This window comes from Lygodium microphyllum, unplaced genomic scaffold, assembly GCF_053477565.2.
Source record: "Lygodium microphyllum isolate KBCC unplaced genomic scaffold, Lygodium_microphyllum_v1.1.10 scaffold_39, whole genome shotgun sequence".
Taxonomy (NCBI): Eukaryota; Viridiplantae; Streptophyta; class Polypodiopsida; order Schizaeales; family Lygodiaceae; genus Lygodium; species Lygodium microphyllum.
The window spans coordinates 1,360,220-1,386,008 of record NW_028229522.1 but is presented as its reverse complement, the minus strand read 5'-3'; the positions used below and the strand labels follow the sequence as shown (position 1 = coordinate 1,386,008).

At 38.4% G+C, this 25,789-nt stretch overlaps 1 protein-coding gene and 1 long non-coding RNA gene across 2 annotated transcripts; one reads left to right on the top strand and one right to left on the bottom strand.

Moving 5' to 3' along the window:
• The first annotated feature begins 17,743 nt into the window (after positions 1 to 17,743).
• LOC148009119 (uncharacterized) lies at positions 17,744 to 23,649 on the top strand. The gene is made up of 3 exons (XR_015689868.1): positions 17,744 to 17,966; positions 22,817 to 22,893; positions 23,180 to 23,649. It is a non-coding gene; the product is annotated as an uncharacterized LOC148009119 (long non-coding RNA).
• On the bottom strand, positions 17,991 to 22,620 carry LOC148009120 (acyl-coenzyme A oxidase 2, peroxisomal-like). The gene is made up of 7 exons (XM_087673794.1): positions 21,626 to 22,620; positions 21,214 to 21,329; positions 20,216 to 21,096; positions 19,906 to 20,085; positions 19,636 to 19,802; positions 19,270 to 19,393; positions 17,991 to 19,174 (listed from the first exon to the last, which is right to left on the bottom strand). The coding sequence occupies exons 1-7, from the start codon at positions 22,057 to 22,059 to the stop codon at positions 19,019 to 19,021; spliced, it is 2,058 nt and encodes a 685-aa protein (XP_087529920.1). The 5' UTR covers positions 22,060 to 22,620; the 3' UTR covers positions 17,991 to 19,018.
• Positions 23,650 to 25,789: the final 2,140 nt, after the last annotated feature.

Sequence of the window (25,789 nt, the reverse complement as noted above, 5' to 3'; positions counted from 1 at the left end):
TCAAAAAAATAAAAAGGAATGAGCTTCAGCTATGGCATGTAACAAACTTGATGCAGGTCACTTCAAGTGGCGTTAAATGTGAACAATATGGATACACTTCCTAGCAAATCAGTCTTGTGAGTTGTATTCCTCTGTCTCATTAGTGCTCACATAAAACCGTCATTTAATATATTTTTTCAAAAAAAAAATCTTAAAAAGCTGGTTGAAATTGAAGCTCATCTTGACAAAAACTGGCTATTTTTTAGCATTTTAGTTATAAAACCAGCTACTTCCCTCCCAAAGCCAGTTAGGGTTAAGGTTGCTTCTTTTTTCCATTGGATTGGAACAAAGTTTTCGTGAGCACCGGTTTGCGGTTAGCTCTGACAAACCTCACATCTTCTTCTTGTGGTTGGCTTTGACGAACATCGTGTCTTCTCCCTACTTTCTTTCCTCTTGCACCTCTTGTCTTCTACTTGCTTTCCTTTCCATCTCGTACAAGGTATGCTTAATCTTCCCTTACTGGTCACAACAGTGTATGACGATGGCCCCTCTCACATCCTCTCATCTTCTTGTGTCACAAACCAAAAGCAACCCCTCTTGCACTTCTCATCTTCTCCTTGCTTTCCTCTATTCGTCTTTAGGTCATTTGGGGGATCTTCGCCTTTAGGTCAAAACATTTACACTGTCGGACTAGGATAACTCTCCTATGCAATAAGGGGACCAATTGGTAGTCCTTGGGCCTCACTCGCGTTGTTCTGACCCATTGGTCTTCAATACGTCCAATGTCATTAGCATGGGTCACAACGGTGCGATAAAGGCCCCCCTAGGAAGGTCCTTGGGTCTCACTTGTGCCGTTCTGGCCCATTGGCCTGAAGTTTCTTTTTTTCTATTTTCCTATTTTCTTGATTTTTTTTATTTGGTTCCTATTTTCCTGATTCTTTTACTAATCTTTGGTTCCTATTTTCTTGAGCCCCTTTTTTAGGAGTTGTGATCAAGTGATGACCCGAAGTTCATTGTTCAACGTCGTTCTTCTTGCGAATGATGAGATTGCCCAGGAGCTTCCAAAGGACAAGATTTTTGAAAATTTTTACAGAGCAGGTGCTGTGCTTAGAGCACACGATCTCTCTTGTATGTTTACGACAAATTTTCCATTAGAGTAGGTGCTAGCATTCAATGCCTTTGAGGACTATGAACGTGAGTTCAAAATTCTAATCGTGGCGAGTGTTGTGTTGGATGGAGTGACTTATGTCCATTAAGGGCTTTGGTCATCAGATAGAGAAAGTGCAAGAAAGCTTAGAATGGATTTGGAGAAGATCCCCTCGTGTGGCATAGTGTGCTTGGACAATTGTCCCCTGCATTCAAAGAAATGCCGACTTGTTTAGTACAAGTACGAGTTTTTGTGTTTTTTGCACCTTCAACTTCGAGATAATGTGGAAGGATAGGCTCCGTCCACCTCTGAGGATGCTCAATTGGCAAAGGATGAGGATTATGATGAAGAGATACCCATTGACTTAGAGGAAGAGTGAGCCTTGGCAGGTAGCGACCTTGTAGTGCTGGGATTCCATGTGGATGCCCTAGGGAAGGGTAAAGAGATGGAGGACGAGCCTCAAGGCCTTCCTTTATCATGCCTGCCGAGCTTCAAGATGGACTCAGAAATTGAAGAGTTTATTCTTTTAGTGGACATTATACAACAACTAAATATGCGTGAGAACTACTGTCTTGTGGCATTAGCTGAATTCATTGATGCTAATATTGGTTTCGTTGCGGATGAAGAAGATAAATATTTCTTGGCCGACTCAGAAGTCAAGGAGAGGGTTTACAGGATATGAAAACAACTGCTTACACAAGTTTTTGAGGAGCTTAAGTCACAAGCGAGCCAATTTCCCCCCGAGATAGAGACTGCTCAAGCTACATAGCATTTAGGAGTGTTGGACATGGGTAGGATCCAAGAGAGAAAAGAAATGCCAGACATTGGGGGGACAATTCCGCTATGGTGGTCAAGAAGAATGCTAGAAAAAAATGAGAATCATCTGGTAGTGCGTGTTCCTTTTGTTCTTAGTGTTAAGTGGTTGCTATTGCTATGACATTTTTCAATTTTGATATGTTTAATTTTCAGCTTCTCATTTGCGAAGATGAGTTCATTAAAAGAGCCAAAGGAAGCAGGTCAGTAGGCAATGCATCCTCATCTTCAGCTTCTCATTTGCGAATATGAGTTCATTAAAAGAGCCAAAGGAAGCAGGTCAGTAGGCAATGCATCCTCATCTTCCTCCAATTTAAAAGAGACTAGAAAGCATTCTGAGTTGGCTCACTATGTGGGACGTTTCAATCATGAAAAAGTAACAAGTCATATGTACACATGTACATATACAAAACTGAGAGACAAATATCTATATACGTATTATTTGGCAATGTTTCCTTACAAGCATCTTTTCTTTTCTTGTTTCTTGACAGATCATAATATTTCACAAGGATTTCTCTCCAGACAATGCAGTGCTACCTCTTTTTGCACTGAAGGTAGTTTCGAGGTATTTGGGTGGCTATCCTGTGGCAACCAATGCTGAGAAGGTGATATTGCAGCAAAGTAATTCGCTTTGTAAGTGTTTGGTGTAGGATATGGATACTAGGCACTTCGAATGCCATATTATTTTTCATACGCGGGTTAAGCTATTGCAGCAGGGAGGACACAAGTTGAGGACATGTATCCATATGGGAAGAGAAGATTCATGAGGGAAAATAAAACAAGGCTATGTATGGGTGCACTGCCGCAACCTGATGAAGGCCCCTCCACGATGATGTTGATGATGGAGGTGGAAGATGAGAATAACCGAGAGCGCTCCCCAAAGAGGATGAAGTCGTCATCAAGTCCACCTTCTCCCGGCTCTGACTCTTGATTGATGCCATAGCTATAATATGTATTGGTTCCAGGATGTGCTATTGAATATGTATGGTCGAATGATATAATGTAGGAATACATTATTCCTTGATTGCTAAAGACTTTTGGACAGTGTATTGTGTTGTATCTTCTTTGATATCTTGTGAATTTAAGAAAATGTCTTAATTACATAATCTTTGTATTCCTAAGAGGCAAGCACTGTTAAACACACCAAAACAATAGCATTACCAACAATAAAAGAAAAATGACACAAAGAACCAATTCTTAACAAAAGGGTTGTGTGTTATAAAAGAGCCATCCCTTAAGAAGGGTTGTGTGTTAAAAGGTACAACTTGTTGTGTCAATTACATCATGTCGATTACACCATCTCTACACTCGAAAATACACCAAAACAATAATGCAACTAATTGTAGAGAGAAAATTGACAGGAATGATCCATAAATGATCAAAGGCTTTATGTGTTACAAAAGATCCATTCTATAACAAAAAGTGTGTTACTAAAGATCCGTTAATAGAAGTTTTGTGTGTTACAAGGTACATCTTGCAAGAGAAGCTCTGGTTATAAGGTTGCGTGTTACAAGAGTGACTCAGGTTGGTAGTACTAAGCTTTGGTGTGAACTCTGCCTTGAAGGTCGTTGCACATCATCTGTGATTCCATTCTATTCAGTACACACTTTCTATTGTGTACAAAGTAGAAGTCTTCTAGTAGCATATTGGGTGCCTCATCGTTGATGTCTTTGCGAAGCTCGCCAAATCACATTCCTCTCTTATGCTTATAATGGTCAATAGAAATGAGACCTCATCTACCACCTCAATGTCTATAACCTGGTTGGCTTGCAAGCTTGCAGCTTTTTGGTCCATTGACACAAGCACTCCATTCGTATAGTGCTCCAAACAATACTAGAACGATAGTATAAAAGTCTGTGTTGTGATCATGTACTTTGCCACAACTGTATCAAGGACAATGCGACAGTGTACATGTCCCACATGTTTCATGAACCATTAGCTCCGCAGTATCTTTGCCAGTAATTTGTTGTCCATTCATGTGCAAACTAGCATTGTCTTGGTAACGTTAACATCAAACTCCTGGAATAGTTGCACAAAAATGTTGATAGGCATAGATAGCATGATCTTCACTAATTTCATTGGAATGGTAGCCCACAATGATCGTTGCAAATCTTTGTCACTCTTGCTTCGTGTGGACTCTACTCCAAAGCAAATCAGGCACTGGCTATGCCAATCTGTTCTTGTCTACATGTAAAGGGAGTGCTTGGAGGTAACCTTTTGTGTGAGACCGGTTTTGAAGATGGTAAAACTGATCATAAAAGAAGAGGCCTTCATCTACAAGGCTCCCCCCAATCCTTCCCTCATACTGTAATTGTCCAACATGTCCATGAAGCACATGGATGACTCCTACAATGCACTCAATGGGCTGTCACTCCTCATAGGATGAAGGATAAATGTTTGAAGCAGTGACACACAATATTCTCACACAAAATACAATAAATGTTTGAAGCAATGACAATAACAATACATAAAAACCAAGAGGGTAAGCCAAACCTATAGTTTGGCATGTGAGGTGGAAGCCTCGTCTCATATCCAGTGGCATTATGATTTGATGGTGCATGTAGACATGCTGTACAAGCACCTTCTTCACAATTGTTTTGCCGTGTGGAATTTTAAAGTCCATAGCATGTCCCTTCCATGCCCATTTATAGACACTTCCCTCATCCTTGCGCTTTTCTCGTCATGGCTACATGAGCGCCCAAGATCCCTTAGAGATGAGAACTTCTATCCATGTATTCCCATCAAGGGTAATGGGGGAACACAGATAGAGAAGACATAAGTTGAAGGTCTGTGAGGCAAGGGAGTAGCATTGTTTGCGACCACTACAAAACATTGAGAACTTAGATGATGAGGGTGGGAAGCCATTAGAGATTGACAACAAAGAAAAAGTGCAGAGAGCTCTAGAAGGAGGAGAAGGTCTCGGTAGCTAGGAGAAGGCGGGGAGTGTTTGAAAACCTCCCTCCCAAAACCCCCCCAAACCTCCCTCCAAAATCTTTCCAAATCTTTTTCTTGTCCGTAGATAGTGACGTTTAGAGGGAATTCTCCTTAAACAAAAAAGGTTTTTGGGTATTTTTTGCTATTTTGTGAGTAATTTTTGAGAAAATCCAACGTAACGTTGCCTCCATCCTATTGGACACACTGCTTCTTCTCTCTCCTCTTATTTGCCCTCCTTTTGAATGCCTTGAAAAGTTGACTCAAGAAGAGCTTTGAGATAAAGAACATGGGACATGCCTCACATATTTTGGGGATATGCATTATGCACAATCGAGGGCTCCTTTATTTTTCCCAAAAGGAGTACATCCAAAAGGTCCTTGAGTGGTTTCATAAGTAGCATGTTAAGCCTATTGGTTTTTTACCTTCTTATGTAAAGGTTAGTCAAGCTGATTGTCCACAGTCTAATGAGCAAAAGCTTGAGATGGCTAAGATTCCTTATGCATCTATAGTGGGCAATTTGATGTATGCCATGATAGCCACTCATCCTAACATAATATTTGTAGTGGAGATATAGTACGTTATATGGCTACATCTAATAAGCGACATTGGGATGCCATGGGTATCATTAAGTACCTTAAGAGGACTGTAGATATGTGTATATGTTATGGTGGCTAGGATACATGAGTTGTGGGATACATTGACTCTAACTATGCACGACATACATATAATAGGAAGTCCATCTTTGGCTATGTATTCATCTTTACTGGAGGTGTTCTCTCTTTTGGATGTCCATGATGAAAAAATGCATGACCTCTATCTAATATAATGGTAGAGTATGTTGTTGCTACTAAGGCTTGCAAGGAGGATCTCTCCTTACTATTACTAATGTGGTCCCTACATTGCATTCAAATTCTATGAGTGCTATTTAGTTGGGCAATAAGAATTTGTCGGCGGTCTTCCATGCGAAGACAAAGCACATTGAGGTACATTACCACTTTATTAGAGAGGTCATTGAGGAAAAGCCCATTGAGCTTGTCAAGATCTCAATTGACCAAAATCTAGTAGATCTACTCACTAAAAGTCTCCCAATGGAACATTATGTCTTTCTTAGAAAGATGATGGGTGTAGGATGAGATGACATGTTTCCTAATCTTATTATACTTTATTAACATTTGTACTTGGGCCACTTTTTTCTCGATTCTCTCCTTGCTAGAGGTATATTTTCCTTTAAGTGGGAGGTTGTTGGGGGTAAAGGCACGTGTGCCTATGCTACTCGTGTATTCACTACACTTACAATACCCACACACCTACACATTGTAGGTGGCAAGTGCTTATCAATATCACTTCATTGTTTATTCTTTCAGCGACTAATGAATAAGGGAAGGCCATTCACACATTGTGATTGTTGGAGTTCCCACATATTAAGTCTCTCTCTCTTACTCTCTTGCTCCATCCTCCATAGCCTGGACCTCTCTTGCTTCCACTTGCTTGTGCTTCCACTCGGGCTTCTCCCTTTAAATAACAAAGCATACCCAAATCGCCTATTGTAGTAGGGAGGGTTGTAGTAGGGAGGGGTGGTCATGTAGAATTTGAATCTTAGGTGTGGTGTATTGATGGACTATTATAGGCATCAAGAGTGGGAACATCTTTAAATTCTTTTATGCAAAACCCACCCAAAGTTTTGTGCTAGTAGCTGCAATGTTTGTTTGAGAGGATTGTCTCTTAGCAAGAAATACTAATAGTAGAAGGATGTTATACTTCAATCCATGTAGCCATTAAAACTATAGAAGGAATCCTACTATACTGGCATAGCCCCAAACATCAAATCCGATGGTTACCCCATACAAAACTTTTAGGTGGAGAAGCAAGATCTTGATTGGCATGTGGTCCAATTTGAAACCAGATGGGAAGCAAGTGGTCATGATGTATTGTATGGTGAATAGTTCAAGTAGACTCAGTTTGCATGTACTTTACATGGCAGAGTGATCTATTGGTTTAGTGCATATGGGTTGGCTTACTTCACTAGTTATGATGCATTGAAATAAGCATTTTTGCGTAGATTCCATAATTATCAAAAGATATACAAACCTTTTCAATTATGAAAGGATTGAAAGGCAAGATTTGTAGGGAAATAGAAAATATTGAGTTAACTCCACAGGATATATTGGATACTTTAGTAAATGCACCCCAACATGTGGAAAAAGAGCTTGGCTTGGGTGAAGTGCAAAGAGATAGAGATGCAAGTTGAAGTTTTGGAAGTGGCTTAGAAAGTGAAATCAAAGATAAGGAAGATTTACATCTTGGTATTGACACACGCATTTTTGATTAATGATTCACATGATCAAGATAAGAAGAGAATAAAAAGAAAAAGAAAAATAAAAAGAAAAGGAAAAAGAAAAATAAGAGCAAATGCAAGAAATCTCAATACAAATCCTCAAAGTTCAAATCCTCTTCATCTAAGAAAAAATCTTCCAAAAAATTAGATAGAAAGATTGTGCAAAATTTCGTGGGTGTGGGAGTTTTGGTGCCAACAAGGCAAGAGAAGCTTTGACACATTTGTAATAAAATAGGATATGATGCAATAACTTGTTCTCCCCGTGTCACTAAATTGATTGTTTATTACTCATTCTCTATTTAATAAATTCATGTCAATAAATTAATGACTCACTTTTCTTTAAGTGTTGATGATGATCTAGCATGGCCATGAGATCATTTAGAGACCAATATTCCTAGTGCATCACTTAATGGGGTGATTAGAGCACTGTGACATGGATATTTGGTACAGGCAGTACAAGTTATGAAGGGAGAAAGAAGTGTCTTCCAAGTGTAAGAGTGTACACAAGAACTAAGGAGTTACACATAAATGAAGATGGATTAAGTTCTAAGAAGAGGAAGTGCATTAGCATTGTGTATATGTATTTATGTGTGCATCCGGGGACGCCTGGGAACGTTTACTTGTGTGTAATGAGCATTGCATTCATTTGGGGTCATCCTCTCTCTTACAAGTCAAGGTTTAAGGTCTTTTCTTTCATTAGGAAAGACAAGAGAGGTAATTCTCTCACTATGAAAGACAAGAGACACGATCCTCTGGAAGTGAGAAGAGAAGTGATTTTCTCTTTCTAAGGTCTAAAAAGACACAAGCTTTTGTGTGGAAGTCAATCTTAAGGTTGAGGCAGCCCAAGGAAATTTAATGAACTCTCCTTAAGGTGGTTACATGGACTACAAGTTCAGAGTACAATTTGAGAAGCTGTTCTTTAAAAAAAAAGACATGGTGAATCCATTTTTAAAATCTCTCACGATAGAAAGACGATCTCTAAAAAGGGGCCGTGAGGGTTATCGAAAACAATGCGATCTACAACTTGTGTGTTGGACGTTTTTTCATCTGAACAATGCATAGAGAGATATCTCAAAATTAGTGCTCCAGAGTAGGTCCTGGAACAACCACATCTTGCATGAAGATCAACTCAAGTCTCTCTCCATGAAGAGAAGCTCGTGAAAGCCTACAAAAGAGGAGGCTCTCCTTGGGTGTGAGAGAGGAAAAGGAAGCATCACTTTGCATGCATCCAAGAGGAGAAGATAAGGTGCAAGTGCTGTGGAAGCTCTGCTAAAATCAAGTTCCAAGAGGAGAAGAGAAGGTGCAAGTGGTACGGAAGCTTTGCTGAAATCAAGCGCCAAGAGGAGAGTCCTATACATATTGTGTAGGAGAGAAGGAGACAAGAAGGATCAAACGGTGCAAATCTCCAAGTTGTGCGAGTGTTAGCCGGTTGTATACTGTGCAAGGAACCATGATCTTGTTTCCAAGATCTAAAAGTAAGAACTGGCTTATGTGTAACGGAGGAGCTTGCTCCTTGTCAATAATATAACTCCACAAGGGGGGGGATTGGCCCATCTTCCAGTCCCTAGTGTGTTGCCAATTTCTCTGTCTCTCTCTCTCTCTACATCTTTCTTTTCTCTCATCTATTCTCCCTATGTGCCAACATAATATTCTCCATATATATTTTAAGTATATAAGAAAGTCGAGCGTGTATCTCGGGTCTTATAACACCCCCTCCCCTCCCCTCCCCCTCCCTCTCTCTCTCTCTCTCTCTCTCTCTCTCTCTCTCTCTCTCTCTCTCTGTGGACTTGGGAAAGGAGAAGAAGATAATATAAGGGCTCTCCAAAGTTTGGACAATCGAGAATGAGATCTCTATTCATTTTTACACATTATATACTTAACTTTTCTTTTTGGGTGCACATTCTCAACCCTTTAGTCCCTTATTTACTTACAATAGACGATGTTTAGACTAGGCATTTGCAACTTGCCCCTTGGATTTAAAAGTATCCAAATGGTTCTTTATTTAGTTTGTGGGATATTTTATTGTACATAGGCTGCATTTCATTTTAGTTTTAGTTGCAAGTTTTCACACTTTTCACGAGAGTGAACTCAACACACGTATTTTAAATAAACATTTCTTTTTATGTTGAAGGTATTCCAAAACTAACATTAAAATTTTGTGGACTAGTCATGGGACTAATGTAGGTTTCATAACACAGGAGCATATGCTAATGCGTTGCAATCCTAAGCCTTCAAAGAGTTGTCCACACTAAGAAAAACTTGTTTGGCATGTACAAGTTGCCCAAGTTCAAAATGAACCAATATTGGCATTGGCAAAGACTTGAACTTGTCCACTTCAAGCCACATGCCTATAACCTTACAACTAAGCCAATCACCTTTTATTGAAATATTTTCAAACATGAAAAACTAAAATAGTCTATCATGTAGGACATTTTTTGAAAGGTGCACCTAGTTCGTTCGGACTAGTGTTCACCAGGCCTAAATATATGAATAGAGATGCAATCCAAAAAGGCATTGGGGCATTAAACATCTCTTAAAATTAATAAGCCATATTTTTTGCTCTTTCTTTGGACTCTTCTTGCTATTTTTAGCTGTTATCTTTTGCTTACTATGTTTAATAGTCAATATTTTTAGCAACTATTGTATTAAATAACTTTTTAAAATGATGCTTTTAGTAGCTCATATTTCCTTTGGTAGCTTCTTTACTCATTTTGACTTCAACAATTGGTATTTTGGTAATTACTATTTTTCATAATTTTTTAATTTTTACAATCACAAAAATCAATGAGCAATTAATAACTATCTTGGAAGAGGACAAAGATTTGAAGTGAATGTATGACAAAAGGTGAATCTTATTCTTCTTAATAATGCATTTAGAGTTTCACCATATGGTGCTTCCCTCGCTTGCATATATGTAGGTGCCTTGAGAGACAAGTGCCCCTCCTAGCAGGTAAGGACATCAGGCAACAATACAATTCAAGTGGAGAAACCACATGTTGGGTTGAATGGAATCATGGACCTCGAATTTCTAAAAACTATTCATGCATTACAAAACCATAGAGTTGCTTGACGAGTAAATGCATTAGGGTCTCAAGGCATTCAATGAGAAGACAAGGTCGCATATATAAGAGTTTTGAGCTATTATGACATTTTCAATGCCAAAGATTAGAATTAGGTATCTTGGCTACCCTTTGTCTTGTCTCCATTTTCATTTCATGGGTAAGTCTCTTGAGGGATAAATGTTTGAGTGCTACTTTGATGGAACTTAGGCCTTGCCATAGATTTCATGGGGCAAGGGACTTTCTTTATTCCTATGGATTCCTAGAGAGATTGGAGCAATAATATATTAGGTCATCTAGATTATGTCATCCCTTATCACCAAACTTGTAGCTCATGAGCTATTGCAATATGAATGTTTGATATGGATAAGTTTTCTCTCTATTCCAAATTGGCTTGATGTGAGATTAAGGTACTTGCTAAACTCATGGGATAAGTGATTCATTCCCTACCATCTGCCAACAAAGTCACTACGGCTTGAAAAGAAAGCATGTATTCTTTGGGATAGAATGGATCCTCATGAGTTTTGGAAACTATTCACTGCTAATAGTGGATGTTGCAAATGTGAAATGTTTAACATTTTGATGCATGCTTTCTTTAGGAGGGAGTAGGGTATTATGCTAGCAATTTGCCCCACAAATAGGTTTTGGAGGAAGTTGATGCCAGGAGGTATATCCATGGTGGATTCCGTAAAACTATATTTATTTGCCAGGGCTCTTACACAAGGTGAATTCCTTGTGTGAGAAGTTGACGGGGACACCTGTCCTTTTTAGGTGTCATATTAAACTAATGTACACGTGGGTGATTCCACAGCGGGTGATTCCACAAAATACATATTTAAATTAATGGACGTTTATGAGTTTAGAGTGCACTCGTATTAAAGTAAGGTTAGGATAGAGTTCCAACCTATTTATTTATTTTGTAGCTTAAGACTGATAAGTATTCACTTTTATCGGTTTAAATTTATTATTTTCTAACAATTGTGAATGCTTCAGTTGATGTGTAGAGTAGCAGTGGCATTGAAAAGCACTAGGTGATGGTATGTATCCATCATGTATTCAGATTATCTAGAAGAAATTATCATTTTTTATGGACGCGCACTTTATCATTAAAGGCGTGGCGTTAATATTTACTTATTCGCGCTTATTTATTAAAGTGCTTGACAAACATTTATTATTTTTGTATATGCATTGGTGCTCGATTTAAATATTTCATTATTAGACATTGTATTTGGGCACAACCCGACTTTTGGGATGCCCAATCACTTTATTCTTTATTTGAACAAAAGCATACACAAAAGCCAAAGTATGATAATTGTAAATTAGACTATTTTTGAGCTTGGAGACTAATAAATTTATAAATACATGCCTTGTGGAGTGCTCACACAAGGCATGGGAAAAGATTGTACCCAATTTTTCTTTTTGTTTCATGTCGTGCAAACTCTCTTTTTGCTTTTATGAAGTTTATGTAGAGTTATTTGTTCTTGGGGACCTTCTAGTACTCACTATGCACGCATTTAGCATTCGATTTGCGTGCCGGTGGTATAAGAGCGAAGTTGAGATCAAGGGCTTCCAATCGCTTACCATCTCATGCGAAGGCGAAGCTCTTGGAAGGAATGGGCTCTATAGGCAGAATCGTCAATACCAGTGTGTTCTTGGCGGTAAAGAACCCCCTGCTATGTTATTTGGATCGCAAAGGACCACTCTCTGGCACGACGGAGGATCACTTCCCAAGCTCTTTTATCAAGATGTTTTTTTTCAGAGAACACAGAAAATAAAACTTCATTAAGATTAGCGTTTAAGCTTTACAAAGCTCAAGATAAGCTTAAACTCGTTGAAAATCCAACGACCGTGGCAGCAACATGTTCTCGATGGCGTCAAATTCGGCTACGACGTCCTCTCATTCTGGTCGATTAGTCAAAATTTCATTAAGCTTTTATAAAGCTTATTAAAGCTTAAAGATTTAATTCTTAAACCTCCTGCATAGTGGAAGTTCACATAGAATAACCAACCCGAGCCCACTCTGCAACTTTAGCAAGCCTCTGTTCATACATGTGCCGTGACAAAGTCAATTTCTAGCAAGCAGATTGTTATACACAGACTATACGGAAGTTGTATACATTTGGAAGAAGACCATCATCAATTACCGTTCCCGCAAAAGAAGCAAAATCACAAAAAGCCATTTAAAAAAAAGAGCAATCCTTGTAAACCCAAACTTGAGCTACGCTCATCCCTCTAACAAGATTTTGAGTGTGTGAGGTTGTTCCATGTTTTGCAGGATGTCGAATCAAAACATGGAAGATTTTATGGCCAAAGGTGATTTGCTGGAACCAACGATTGAGCAAAAATTGAACGTAATTATGATGCAACTTCAAGAGGAACGAAGAGCATGTCAAACTTTGCAAGCACAACTGGCTACACTTCAACGATCCACTGTTAATCAAGATGGAGCGCAACTCGAAGATGTTATTCAACGTATGATTGACGCAACACTCGAAGTACAATCTCTCAGGAAAGATTCTAAGATAAATAAAAGAAATAGTGAATGAAATTGAAGCTAAGGAAAATTAGATGCATCCTAGGTACACACAATTTCTTTCACAATTTAAAGATTGTTTTGCAGTTGATTTATCCCCTGGTTTACCACCTATACGTCCTAAAGATCATAAAATAGACTTAATCCCAGGTTCTCAACTACTATGTAAAGCACCTTATAGACATAATCAGATTGAGGAAAAAGAAACCCAAGTACAAGTTGAAGAATTGTTAACTCGAGAACTCATTAGGCCTAGTAGTTCTCCTTTAGGTGCACTTGTTCTATTACTGAAAAAGAAAAATAATACATATCGGATGTGCATTGACTATCATTTCCTAAACAAGATCACTATTAAGAATAGATATCCGATCCCTAGGGTAGACGACCTCATGAATAAACTACAGGGAGCCACCATTTTTAGTAAGATAGATATTAAATCTGGATATCATCAAGTACGATTAGATATACCTGATATTTTCAAAACTGCATTTAGAACTCAATTTGGTCATTATAACTTTTTTGTTATGCCTTTTGGTTTGACTAATGCACAAGCTACATTCAATGGTATAATGAATCGTATATTCTTGAAGTATCAATATTGTATAATTATTTTCTTTGATGACATATTGGTTTTCAGTAAGAATGAGAATGAGCATCATAAACATCTATCTTTGGTTTTCAAATTATTGAAAGAGAATCAATTATATGCTGACCTTGACAAGAGTGAATTTTTCCAAATCTAGATTGAATACTTAGGTCATATTTTTTCTTCTGATGGTATTCAAGTTGATTCTAAAAAGATAAAAGCAATTTTAAATTGACCAATTCCTAAAAATGTGTATGAGTTATGTTCTTTCTTAGGTCTTGCTAGCTTTTACAGAAAATTTGAGAGAAATTTTTCATTACTTGCATTACCTTTAACGAAATTATTAAAGAAAGGTGTTATATATCATTGGTTTGATAATAATCTAAAGTCTTTTGATTTACTGAAACATGCTTTAACACATGCATTTGTTTTGCAATTACTTGACTTTAATCGACCATTCTTTCTAGCAGTCACTAATGCTAGCGGATTAGGAATATGAGCTGTCCTTATGTAAGATTCACATCCATAGCCTATTCTAGTTGCAAACTTAAACCTTTTGAACTCAAGTATTCTATCTGTGATAAGAAATCGCTAGCTGTAGTACAGCCTTACGTAAATGAAAACACTATTTAATGGGATCTAAATTCATGATTAAAACCGACAAACAAAGTATCAAACATCTTCTTAATTAGCCACAAATCTCTGACTGTCATATCAAATGGACAGCTTTTATTCAAAATTTTCATCTAGTTATCCAATATCAACCTGGAAAAGAGAATATTGTTGCTGATGCCTTAAGTAGAAGACCAAGTCTCCATAACATCTCCATTATATCTTTTGATTCCCTTAATCCTACGAAAGATACCTATGACCAAGACTCCAGTTTTCAAGCTGATTGGAATAAATTAGTTGCTAATAACTAGATTTCAATAGATTCATTGTCTTATTCTAAAGGATTTATGTTTTATGAGAAAATGTTGTGTGTAACTGTTTCATTTAGATCATTTCTGTGGCAGGAAATTCATTGTCTCCCATATCAAGGCCATAGAGGTATTATTTCTACTTTACATACATTGGTTGAAGATTTTTACTAGCCACATATGAAATCTAATGTTTCTAACTTTGTATCTGAGTGTTTAATTTATCAAAGAGTTAAGCGACACCATGGTAAGCAATATGGTTTGTTAATGCCTTTACTAATTTTTGAACAACAATGGGAATATATTTCAATGGATTTTATAACTAGTTTGTCTAACACACAAGCTAATCATGATATGATTTGGACTATAGTTGATTGATTTAATGAACAAGCATATTTTCTTTCATGAAAGAAAACATTAACTGCATCTCAAGCTACACAATTGTTTTTGAAGATTGTTTTCACTAACCATGGTTTGTCAAAAGTTATTATTTCTGATCATGATTCTAGAAGTTGCAATAATTTTTTGACTACTTTGTTTGCTAATTTAGGTACTAAGATTAATTTGTCATCTATATTTCATCCTAAAACCAATGGGCAAACAGAAGCTACTAATAGTACAATTCTAGATATTTTACATGCAGGCACAATTTTGAAACCACAAGCATCAGATACACATTTGCATCTACTTCAATTTGCATACAATAATACATCACACACAGCTACATGAAAATCACAATTTGAAATCATTTATGGACATAGATTACCTACACATGTTACATCATTGTCAAACAAAGTTAAAGTTACTGATGATATTGCCAATACACATGCTACTATTTTTGCTGAAGTTAAGGATGTGATTGCGAAAGCCCAGTAATCATATACTAGACAAGTTAACAAGAAAAGAAAAGCCATGAGTTTTAAAGTTGATGATTATGTTTGGTTATGCATTGAAAAGAGAAGATTGCAAAGTGTTGAGAAACACCATGTTGTTAAGTTAGCCCCTAGATTTTATGGATCTTTCAAAATCATTCACAAAATCAATGACAATGCATTTAAATTAGAACTACTGCCACATTGGAAAATCCATAATACTTTTCATATCAGTTTACTACGACCTTTTAAAGGCCAGTTACCTGTTCACCTTGTCTATGAAAACCCTCATTTGTTAGAAGAACAAACTGAAATTCTTGAACCTGAAACTATTCTAGTTACAGACTTTATGACCACTAGAACTAGCCATAGATATTCTAGATATTTGGTTATGTTTAAAAATCAGCTAGTTGAAGAGGCCCAATGGATGTACGCACACAACTTAAGTGCTTACCCCTACCGCTTGCTCCACATTGAGTTAATAGCAATTGAGGACAATTGCTGTCCCACCCAGGGGTATAATGCCAAGAGGCATATTCCACGGTGGATTCCGTGAAACCATAGAGGATTTCGTGAGGTTTTGTGGTGGATTCTGTAAAACTATATTTATTTGTTGGGGCTCGTACACAAGGTGGATTCCTTGTGTGAGAAGCTGACACGGGGACACCTATCCTTTTCGGGTGCCATATAAATTTAATGTGAACGTGGGTGATTCCACAGTAGGTGATTTCGCAAAATACATATTTAAATTAATGGACGTTTAAGGTTAGGACAGAGTTTCAAATTATTTATTTATTTTATAGCTGAAGATTGTTAAGTATTCACTTTTGTCGGTTTAATTTTATTATTTTCTAACAATTGTGAATGCTTCAGTTGATGTGTAGAGTTGACAGCGGTGGCATTGGAAAGCACCAGGCGATGGCGTGTATCCAACGTGTATTCAAATTATCTAAAAATATTTATCATTTTTAAATGGACACACGCTTTATCATTAAAGGCGTGGCATTAATATTTACTTAGATGTGCTTGACAAACATTTATTATTTTTGTATACGTACAGGTGCTCAGTTTAAATATTTCATTATTGGACATTGTATTTGGACACGACCTGACTTTTGGGATGTCCAACCACAAGGCATGGGAGGAGATTGTACCCAATTTGCCTTTTTGTCTCATGTCGTGTAAACTCTCTTCTTGGTTTTATGAAGTTTATGTAGAGTTCTTTGTTCTTGGGGACCTTCCGCGCTCACTACGCACACATCCACCATCTGATTTGTGCACCAGAAGCGATTGAGGAAAGGATGCAAAGTCTAAGCAGAAAGAAGATTCTAATTGCATTGTCAGACTCATCAAGGAAGGTTGTCCCTTAATGATCGAAGGAAAATAAATTACGCATAGAACCGGTTGTGGCCATTAATAAACAGATAGGGAAAGGAGAACATTTGCAAGGCCAAAGGGAAGAAGAAAAACTGTAAAAACGTGTCAATCTCAAGTTGACGAGAGAGAGAGAGAGAGAGAGAGAGAGAGAGAGATGCATCTTTAGGCAAGGAGGATGATAAGGAGCTCATTGATTTTGAGTAGATTATCAATGGAAGCATGACAACAACTAGAATTTTGTCATCAAATGTCTATGGTCTTCATTTCTCCAAAAAGGTAGCATGTAGGAGATTGATGAGATTAATAAAGCCAAACATTATAAGGCTACTAGATATCAAGTTGAGTGAAGATATAGAGAACTTATACGTATAATGATATGCATGTTTGTTTGACATGACTGTTAATGACAAAGGTGGAAGTTTGTTGATAATCAAGGACTTTTTGAAGCCATCACATGGAAAAGGTGGCTTTGCCTCGATAAGGATCAACTTTGGCATAGAATTTGGAGTATTGTCTTAGTCTACACCTCCTAATTGCTTAGTAGATGGAGCAAACATGGAGGTGTCTTACATTATCCTCAATGAACACAACTTGGTTCTTGGGGATTCATATATGACATTGCTTGAGGTAGATAGGCTGCATGGAAAGTGAGCCACAACATATGGATGCTTTTTAAACATCAATCAATTGACATTTCACTTGGCCTTGCCACTAGATGCCCTTTGGATAAAAAATTGTCTTCTAATTCTCCAAAATTTTCAATGCTTTTTACTAACTTTTCTTTCTTGATCAATCTTCTTGTTCTCTTGCTACTCTTGCTTGCTTGACTTTGGCCTTTGGATGCCCTTACATATTAATTTGTCTTCTAATTCTTCTTTTATTTCTATGAGTTTCCCCTAATTTTTCTTGCTTGATCTATGTTCTCATTCTCCTATTTGTTCTTTTTGGCTTGCCTCTAGAAGTGCTTTGTAATCGAGTTGTTTGTGACCATTATTTTTAAAAGGCTTAGCAATGCTTTTCGAACTTTTTGTACGACTCCTTATCCATTTATCATTGGCTCTCGAGGGACATATAATACCTAGTTACATTAAGATGTTAAGGGACATTGATAGGCTCCCCCCCAAAGGTAAATTGATAGCGCCCCTCTCCTCTTTTATCACAATGACCAAGACTCGGTATGTAAGCATGTAGCTAAAGCTAAGAGCTAGGGCACACGCAACGCTCTAGCAGGGCGATAAAGTCTATGCAGACGGAAGCCTTCCTCTCTTTTTTCGTAATGGGTCGCTGCCCCTCTGTCTCTCTCTCTCACATCACACAGAAACAAAGGTGAATTTGGGCATTCAATCACTGAAGCAGAGAGCTGCAAGGCTTGCAATTCTGTGGCTGGTCAGAACGAAAGCCTACAATTAAGGTTAGTGGTTCTAATATACGACAGACAATAAGTAGTGCATCCATTTGCCATTAGAGAGAAGCTTTTGATATTAGAGAAGATTCCTCCTTCAGTATGGCACTCCGCTTCCTTTCTCAGAACCCCTCTTAGCTAGCAGAATTCACTCATAAGGGGCCGCAAACTCGGACTAATGTACGTGTACAATTCATTGCTGCAACGAATCCGGCTGTTGATAATAACCTGATCACATTCAAGAATTTGGGGGAGTGCTTGCAGCTACCCGAATACTACCTTAGATTCTTGCCAACATTGCAATGGCAATTTTTGTGCTGTTCATACAAAGAGTTTTCTCTTGAATGTAGCAATATCCAAACGAAGTTTTGACGTTCTCCCATGTCGAAAAAGGAGCTCTTGTCCCTCGTTTTCCCTTGTAGTGTGCAGGCGGCACTGCATACCTAGCGAGGTGGTTGGGGGCAGGGGGTGCTTCCAGAGAGGACGCTCGTGGGAATGTCGTAATTCACAATGTGGGAATTATGGTGGGAATTTGTCTAAAACTTATTGTGATCATGTCCAATTATGTAGCTGCTCTCATCAGAACAGTTTCAGAATATGATACAAGAAACAGCCATAGAGCAACAGGTAATGGACCCATGTGGTTAGGTAGAGTCTGGCATGAACTTCTCAGGGCTAATTTTGAACAAAAGAAACATGGAAAAAATGATGAATCTTCTGGAGCCAAGTCAACTTGTTCAGCTGAAATGCTGGAGATTTGCCCAGCTTCATGAGAACACCACACGTGCACATACACACTCCCACATAAACTTATAAGCCCCCTGTCAATGGGTCAAATGGGTGAATTTTTTATTGGTCTCTTGATACTGAAAGAAACCCAGAAGCACTCTTATAACTGGATCTTTTCCCAGAGCTTCACTTGTGAGTGCACTCTGCTTCCAGAGAAAACAATTATAGGTAAAGAGCTGAAGTTATCTGGCCTTTTTGACTACATGAACCAGATAACTGAAAGCAGGGGCTCCTACTAGAGCAATCTATATACAGAATCTCCCATCTGCAGACTAGAAACCAACACACTGTGTATATTCAGTGTACTGACTTGACTGCAGGCCAATGGGTGCCCGGAGAGCAAAGTCTGGTATACCAAAAGCATCAACAAACTGTTTCGCCAGCTCACGCACTTCAGAGCAGAGCTGTTGAACAAGCCTCTGAATTGCCTGAAATAATCCACATATTATTGAGTAAACACGTCCTGATTGGAGACCATTTATGAAGAATCAAGGAAACAGATCGAGATGCTGCCTAGCAGTACCTTTGCCTTATTGGGAGCCACATAGTCCTGGTTTCGGTATGTTCCTATATCTTGCCATATCCGATCCAATGCATACAGATCACACAACAGCTTCAAGCGTTTTCTTGCATTTCTGTCCTCACAACTGCAAATTATAAAATTCACACGCCAAGGAAATGCTTAAACATGAATTCTCATGAAGCATGACTATTCTAGCTCCTAAGCTTAGCTATCTGTTTACATTAGGACAAGCCAATATTATAATATGCTAGTAATGAACTAACATCACATAAAAATACAAATTGGTGGTGTCTCATATCCCTGATGCTTATCAACAATAAATGTTGATGTTGCCTCATATATCCTAGATGCTGTTAAGATACTCACCGTCTAACAGCCTGGATAAACTTCTCAAGAATGACAGTTTCAATGTGTGATTCAGCAAGTGTAAGAAGATGATTCAAGCAGCGGTTCCAGGCCCCAAAACTACCCAGTTGTCTTGAGTGTTTCCTCAAGCGGAGGGCCACTGTTTGCAGAAGCTTAGCTGTGCGATACTGCACAGGTAATCACAGTTCCATCAGATATCCAATGGAGGGAATTTTCATGCTATAGAATTCATGAAGAAACCAAAGAATCACAATGAAAGTAAGGCAATACCCGAAAGGCATCAAGTTGAAAATTAGGATCCCTCAGGTGGCCTTCTCCATCCCGATGGGTCACAACAGGATTTGTCTGTGACAGGTAGGTCCCCATTGAATCTCTCAGATAAATCCAAGTAACTGTCAATGCGCCACCTTCGAATTTTTTCTTGTACTGTTTCAGCAGATCCGCAGCAACCTGCTTTGACGATTCATCCACATTGTTAGAGATCAAGGTAAAATGCTTGGGATAGTTTGCCTTTTAACTATCTCAAACCACTGCAGATGCTGCTAGACTATCAGGATTCAGAATGAGTGAAACTTCTCACCTGTTGCAATAGCACCGTATTATCACCCTCGAAAGTTTGAAAAATGTCATGGTCATTTCGCAGGGTTCCAAACCTGTTAACTGCAGCATAGCCATGACCCCCACATGCTTCCCTGCATATACTGACAGACTTTGCAGTGTAGGCAGTGATATAAGACTTCAATCCAGCAGAAAGGGCATGCACATCAGCTATGACTGCATCATCATGAGTTCTCTTCATTTCCCCATATCGGTCAACTAAGTAGTCTGTTGCAAAATGGAAGGCATAGGCTGATGCAAGCATAGGCAGGAGTCTATATTGATGTGACTGGTAGTCAAGTATGGTAATCTCTGGCTGATTTGGTGGTCCAAACTGCTGCCTTAATAGTGCATACCGGATTGCTATTGTCACTGCAGCCTTCAAGACCCCTACTGAACCTGCAGCCAATCCCACTCTGCCACCAACAAGCTCTCCTAATGTTGCAGCAAACCGTTTATTCACAGTTGGAAGGTCACTGCTGTACACACCATCCTTGGATACATCACCAAACCTGTTAAGAAGGTTGTCACGTGGAATGCGGACATTATGGAACCGAAGAGCACCATTGTCCACACCATTCAAGCCGACCTTGTAGCCACAGTCACGAATCTCCACTCCTGGTAGAGTTGCATGTGATTGCATGCTCCGAATGGGAACAATAAATGCATGAACGCCCATATCGGTAGGTGTAGAGGAACCAGAGGATGGAAGCAGAAGCCGTGCAAAAACAGTGGCAAACTTCCCATGCACTGCAGCATTCCCAATCCACCATTTTGTTGCTCCCTCATTGGGTGTGTTGATCACAAACTCATCAGTTTCATTATTGAATGTTGCTGTTGTCTGAAGACCTTGGACATTTGATCCTGTTGGGAAGAGCAAAACCTAGAGTTAACATAATAATGAAAATTATATTATTCTGAACAAACATGAGACGACAGCTCAAACTAACCAGTCAGTGACAAACAACCAAGACCACCTACCATGATGAAGCTCGGTCATTGCAAAACACCCAGGAAAATCCAAGTTCTCGATGCCAGTATAGTACTTGTCATGATGTTTCTGAGTGCCCAGATTCATCACTGCTCCGCCCCATAGGCTGCAGTAGTGAAGTAAAGCATTTAAGCAACAACAACCAGAGAAATCTATTCATCTTACATGTACAGATTGAAAAACTTCAAAGCGGCTCGTTTTGGCAGCAATTTGCATTAGGAAAAAACAATATCGCACAATATCCCTAGTACCGAACAAGATGATATTCTAAAGTGATTAATTGAAAATTTTAAGCTTATGCTTATTTCTCAGGTCTCATAGACGAGCACTTGTCAAGTCCCATGTTTCTTTGTTAATAGTAAAGGTTTGGTTGGTAAGACAAGCGAGAACAATATAAAGTACCTGTACTGCACTCCAAGCTTAATGCCAAGAGACAGGTCAATGAGACCAACAGCCTCGGTGAGGGCAAAATACTTTGCTGGGTCCTCCAAAAGAAGCTTCATTGGCTTCACCCTCAGGTCTCTCACAATGGCAAGAAGTTGTCTCATTGTGAGATCTCTGTGTTCATCCTTGCTGATCTCCACCGGTGTGACAAGGTCAGGATGGTCCTTGAAATACTGCAAGACTGGCTCTTGTATACTTCTGTGCTTCCCTGCAACATACCGCGACAGGGCATTGGGAGCTTCCATGTCAATCTCCATGGCTGCGTGACTGGAGCAGCACTGCCTGTCAATACTTTGCTGACTCACAGATGGGACACCCAGATGGAATGAGAGCAACCGGAGGCGGCGCTGGGATTTCATGTGCTCTTCTTGTTTCTTGCATAGAGACTCCATGGGAGTGCTGGGAAGGTGCTCCCTGCAGATGCTAGTGATAATCTACAAATGTGTGCTCTGTACAGAAGGTAATCTACAAATTTCTCCGCAGGAGATATGCTTATTGATGAGTGAAGAATTTTAAAAGAAAGCAAATTATAGGGGCAGAATCAAGCTGTGATACGGGAAGAAAACATGGATATTTTCGCTTATAAGGCAACCCAAAATCTACGGATTTCTCTGCAGAGGATATGCGTACCGATGAATGAAACCCCAAATTTTAGAAGAAGCGAGGCAATGGACAGAATGAATCAAGCTCTGACAGGACAAGGAACCATTGATTTTCCCGCTGAAGCCAACCCACTACTGTCTGTCATTCAATCAAAGGAATTCTTGTTCAAGAATTACGAATACCTTCTGAGAGGCGGAGACACTTCTGCGATCGTCCTCCTGTCTTCCGCTTCTTCCTTCCTCTGAGAGGGATTAACTTAATACCTTCTGATTAAGACGTTCAATCTTCTCTTCAGGGCCCAGGCTTTCTCCTTCTTCTCTCTTTCCTTTCTGTTTAACGAATAAAATGGGAAATTATATTAATGAAAAGGGTCTTCTTCTCTCTTTTTCTCTTTTTCGAGAAAAATGCAAAATTTCCGATTTTCGGCTTTTCAATAATGATGACCGAATCGAATATGTATTATTTCCAAATTTTCTGGTTTTCTAGCTTTATTTCTGAGCTCTTTTTAAGATTTCTCAGATTTTTATCCGTTTTTAAAAATTTCAGAAATCTTAGAGGATGACGTGGTCGCACTGGTGACTGGATAATACTCTCAACCGACAGTAATTTTCCAAATTTTGGAGGCAAAATTTCTTAACTATATATATATATATTTAAAAATTCCGCAGCGAGGTGGTCAAAGGGGCCTGCTGTTACCGGGATAGTAATATACCGAGGCGATATGGCCTATATTATTCCGTGCATTATTATTTATTTTAATTTTAATTGTACACATGTTTCGGCTGTTTTTAAATATCTGAAAATCTTAGTTATCGTGCAGTTCTTTAATTTTCCTGTTTTTGAAATCCTTGGGGATGACGTGGACTAGCCCAACTGGATAAAACACGTGATGACGTGTCGCTCCTCCAGGTTGCGTCAGTGATGATGATGCGTGGAGGAGCCGGCTGCATCGGACGGTCCCGATCCACCATCTCGACCACGTGGCGTGCCTGACAGACGTGCATCCTGTGTACTTGCGCCGAAATTCTCTCCCGAGCTGCGCTTTGTAAGCGTGGGTTCCCATCAGCCCTCAAATTTGAAGGACACTACCTTTTCAGTGCTCACGAAAAACTTTTTTCCCATCAAATGGAAAAAATGACCAAGCTTAACCCCAGCCGGTTTTGGGAGGGAAGTAGCCGGTTTTATAACTAAAATGCTTAAAAAATAGCCGGTTTTCGTCAATACGAGCTTCAATTTCAACCGGTTTTTTGAGAACCTTGCTTGGAAAAAATACATTAAAGGACGGTTTTCTGTGAGCACTGTACATCTTTTCTTTTCAAAGGGCTAAAACGAGCTTGTCCTTATTTGAAGCATTTCACTTAAGCCTATCCTTCTTTTGACAAGTGAAAATTTGTTTAGCCTTTCTTTTGAAAGTTACAAAATATTTTGCCTTTCTTTTGAAAGGTGAAAAATTGTAAGCATTTCTATTGTGAAGGTTGATTTTTGTTTTTAATTTTCTTTTGAAGGTTAATAAAACTTTAACACTTCTATTGTAGAAGTCTATTTCTATGAAAAACATTTCTTTTGAATGCTACATAAGTTATTAGCCTTCTAGAGAAGGGTAAAACCCCCTTTGAAGGATGTTGCAACCTTCAAATTTGAGGGCTGGGTTCCCATCAATCCTCAAATTTGAATGGTCACCTTGAATTTCATTTTGAAGGTTATATTTAAATTTTATATGTTCTCACAAGTTATAGTCTACAATTTTATTTATTTATGTTATTTTTTCCTTTTCGGGTGTGGAGAAGGAGAAATACAATGGTGAAGGATAAAGATCCATTGAAAAAGATTGCAACCTTCAAATTTGAGGGCTAGGTGCCATAGACCCATGACAACTACGACACACCAACCAAATTCATGAGATGATGTAACCACAACCACCAATAGCAACATAAATCCGATTATCCACATGCATCTAGGAAACCACCATATAGTAAATATAACATTGCAAATAAATCCATGATAACTATAACAAAATTTCATGAATAATGATTCCCAAATCCATGATAAACTATACGTTGTGACATTGCAAATAAATCCATAATAAACAAACTATCTAGTGCCAATCTTCAACAATCACAAAATGGAGGTGCCATCCTTATGGCACTTGGACGTGTGTCTTTTATTTGAAAAAGAAAACAATTACAAAATGGATAAATGCTTTCTTCATGTGCAATAAGAGAAACAAATGCAATGGCTACTAAAGCTCCACATATTTTTCACACTTGTATGGACCCACACCATATCCATCAATTATGGCTTGTAGAATTAGGGATGTTTCAAAAAATACGTATATGTGAGAGATTTAGGAGTATTGACCATTTTCCTCTCTTTCCCTTTGGGAGAACATCAAAAGAAGGAGCTTCCATGCATCATCATCGTTAATGGCTAGCCTAGTCAATGCTGCAAACCAAGCTTACTAATCATACTTTGATTGTGGGCTTCCAAAGCTCATGAGGCCAATTACTCATTAGACATTCCTTGTGAAGAAAAGATGTTAAATAGCCATGTGATAGTGTACAAAAAATTATACATTTTCAAGGCTTACTCCTTTGGAACAAACTTGAGAGAACACTTCACTTGATATGACAATGTAATTCGTGCATAGCAAATGGTGCACTTTTTCAAGAGAATAAGTGCTACACTTTCCACATATTGCAAGCAAAATTTATCATGTATGCTGTGTCAACTTTATAGTATCACATAGAAACCTTCTCTTGTGCGAAATGTTTTGCAATCACTAGCAAAAATCATATGCACTTGCATACACATCTTTTAACAATTTGAAAATAGAAAATATTTATACAATTAACCAAAAATTATCTTGAAACACTTAAAGATGATGTGCAGTAAACATATAAAAAACAAAGCATAGTTTAAGTGTAGCACATAGATCATTACATCATGAAATAAGACATGTTTTCTTGCTCCTTGCAAATGAACATGACTCAAAAGTAAATATTTGTTAAAATCATGGGACTAAGAGACATGTTATGTGTAGATATACAACATCCTAAAATGGTATTCCAGACAGAAAGAACATGATCTTTATGGAAGTTGCAAGGGCTATGATGAACTAGACACATATGCCTTTGATTTATTGGGTTGAGGTAGCACATACTGTAGTTCATATTATGAACATGACACCTACAACATTGACTCATCACATGCCTTCATATGAAAAGATGTATGGAAGAACACCTATAGTTGTGTACTTCAGGGTGTTTGGTTGTGTATGCTATGTTCATGTCCTCGATGATCTGAGGAGGAAAATGGAACCAAAGGTTGCCAAGTGTATTTTTCTTGGCAATTCAAATGAGAAGAAGGGTTATAAATGATATGACCCTATCATTAGGGAGGCCTACATAAGCATGTATGTAAGGTTTAGCAGATATGAGTCTTGGTATAAACATAAAGCTATAGTTGAGATGGATGCTTATGAGAGTAGTGATGATGATGGTTATGATTTTTTTAACATCA

What these genes read in the sequence shown, in the direction of transcription:
- LOC148009120 (XM_087673794.1), bottom strand. Translation starts at nt 22,059, where the DNA reads ATGGAGTCTCTATGCAAGAAACAAGAAGAGCACATGAAATCCCAGCGC. An exon ending in ATACGGTGCTATTGCAACAG is followed by an intron (nt 20,086 to 20,215) that starts GTGAGAAGTTTC and finishes TCGTCAAAGCAG; the next exon opens with GTTGCTGCGGATCTGCTGAA. An exon ending in TTCAACTTGATGCCTTTCGG is followed by an intron (nt 19,803 to 19,905) that starts GTATTGCCTTAC and finishes TTACCTGTGCAG; the next exon opens with TATCGCACAGCTAAGCTTCT.